The sequence below is a fragment of the Jaculus jaculus genome, chromosome 6 (assembly GCF_020740685.1).
Source record: "Jaculus jaculus isolate mJacJac1 chromosome 6, mJacJac1.mat.Y.cur, whole genome shotgun sequence".
Classification (NCBI taxonomy): domain Eukaryota; kingdom Metazoa; phylum Chordata; class Mammalia; order Rodentia; family Dipodidae; genus Jaculus; species Jaculus jaculus.
Window position 1 is genome coordinate 98,593,481 of NC_059107.1, and position 1,928 is coordinate 98,595,408.

A 1,928-nucleotide genomic window follows, 5' to 3' on the forward strand; every position below is an offset into this window, starting at 1 on the left:
GCATCATAATGTTGCAGGGTTGTCCTCGAGGTCTGTTTTAATTAATTTCTTTAGTCTGTATATTCATTCCCATATGTTAAGAACTTAATTCACCTCTGCAACCAAAACAAATCTAGTTCTATAATTCTCAAGTGACAAATACATTTATTTCCTCATTTATTTTAAAATGATATATATTAAATATAAATGTCATTATAACAGATATTGAACTTAGTAAATACTATTAAATGATCAATTCCTACCAATAAAATATGGAAGTTTATACATGACATAAGAGTTAAAAGCAAATGTAGTATGCACAATCCTAAAAGCATATAACAAATTCTAGAAAGCATCTCAATAATGAAATTTTAGATACAGTTAACAAATATTGCTACACCAATATGCAATGCAGCAGTTTATTGCACACATAGGAATGTAAAATTACTGAGAGGGCCTTAAACATAGATCTGAAAATGCATGCTTTTATTCAGTACAGAATGTAAGCATGTTTTATGCTTAACTGGAATGAATACATATGATAAAATTCTCATTAAAAATTTCCATTGCTTCAGTTTGTTGGAGATAGTAATAACAATCTTTGAATTTTTAATTGCATTTATATTTTGGTTTCTTTTTTCACCAGTAGACTCTTCTGAAAGAAAAAATCAGTATGATGAACCACACTGTGATTACAGAGTTCGTGCTCTTGGGAATATCAGACAACCCTGACCTTCAGATTGTAATTTTCATCTTTTTATTTATAACTTACATCCTAAGTATCTCTGGAAATCTAACCATCATCATCCTCACCTTGCTTGATGCTCATCTAAAGACTCCTATGTATTTCTTCCTCCAGAATTTCTCCTTCTTAGAAATTATATTCACTAGTGTTTCTATCCCCAGATTTTTGGCATCAATAATTACTAAAGTGAGAACCATTTCCTATAACAATTGCTTAGCTCAGTTATATTTCTTCATCTCCATGGGTGTGTCTGAGTTTTTCCTTCTAACTGCTATGTCTTATGATCGCTACGTTGCTATCTGCAAGCCTCTGCATTACACCATCATCATGAACAAGAAGCTTTGCTCCCTTCTGGTCCTCACTTCCTGGCTGGCAGGCTTTCTGACTATCTTTCCACCACTCATGCTCATCCTCAGCCTGGATTTCTGTGCTTCCAATGTCATTGATCACTTCTCCTGTGACTACTTCCCCATTTTACAGCTCTCATGCTCTGATACATGGCTTTTGGAGAGGATTGGCTTCTACTTTGCCTTTGTTACTCTGCTGCTCACCTTGGCACTGGTGATTCTATCCTACAGCTGCATCATCAGCACCATTCTGAGAATCCCATCTGCCAGTCAGAGGAAGAAGGCCTTCTCCACCTGTTCCTCTCACATCATTGTCATCTCCATTTCTTATGGAAGCTGCATATTTATGTATGTGAAGCCTTCTGCAAAAGAGAGGGCATCATTGACCAAAGGAGTAGCTGTTCTCAACACTTCAATCGCTCCCATGTTGAACCCATTTATTTATACCTTGAGGAACCAGCAAGTAAAGCAAGCCTTCAAAGATTTAGTTTATAAGGTTGTGTTTTATAGAAGCAAATGAAAGTACATGCTAACATGAATGAATGTCATTGAGAAGTTTAAATAAAAGAGAAATGAAACTTTAATTATATTCTATCATCGTTTATCTTCTCATAGCTGCCTACAACTAGCATATTGGCTTTGCTTTACTTTTAATCTGAAAATAGTTTTTATGCTTTCCTCTAAATTTGTGTAAGTTAAATGCAGCAACTAAATTACATTTCTGACATTTGTTTGCTTGTTTGTCTGTTCAATTGGTTTTTGAGGTAGGCTCTTGCTATGTACTGCAGGCTAACGTGGAACTCCCAATTGTTTTCCTAACTCTTCAGAATTTGAGCCACAGCTTTCAGAATGACTTA

The 1,928-nt window shown here is 35.1% G+C and overlaps 1 protein-coding gene across 1 annotated transcript; it reads left to right on the forward strand.

Annotated features, from left to right (window-relative positions):
- Nucleotides 1–652: 652 nt before the first annotated feature.
- LOC101614814 (olfactory receptor 6C3-like) lies at nucleotides 653–1,591 on the forward strand. The gene has a single exon (XM_004649940.2). The coding sequence runs from the start codon at nucleotides 653–655 to the stop codon at nucleotides 1,589–1,591; it is 939 nt and encodes a 312-aa protein (XP_004649997.1).
- Nucleotides 1,592–1,928: the final 337 nt, after the last annotated feature.

Bases quoted from the DNA above. Each gene is read 5' to 3' on its own strand.
- LOC101614814 (XM_004649940.2), top strand. From the start codon at position 653: ATGATGAACCACACTGTGATTACAGAGTTCGTGCTCTTGGGAATATCA.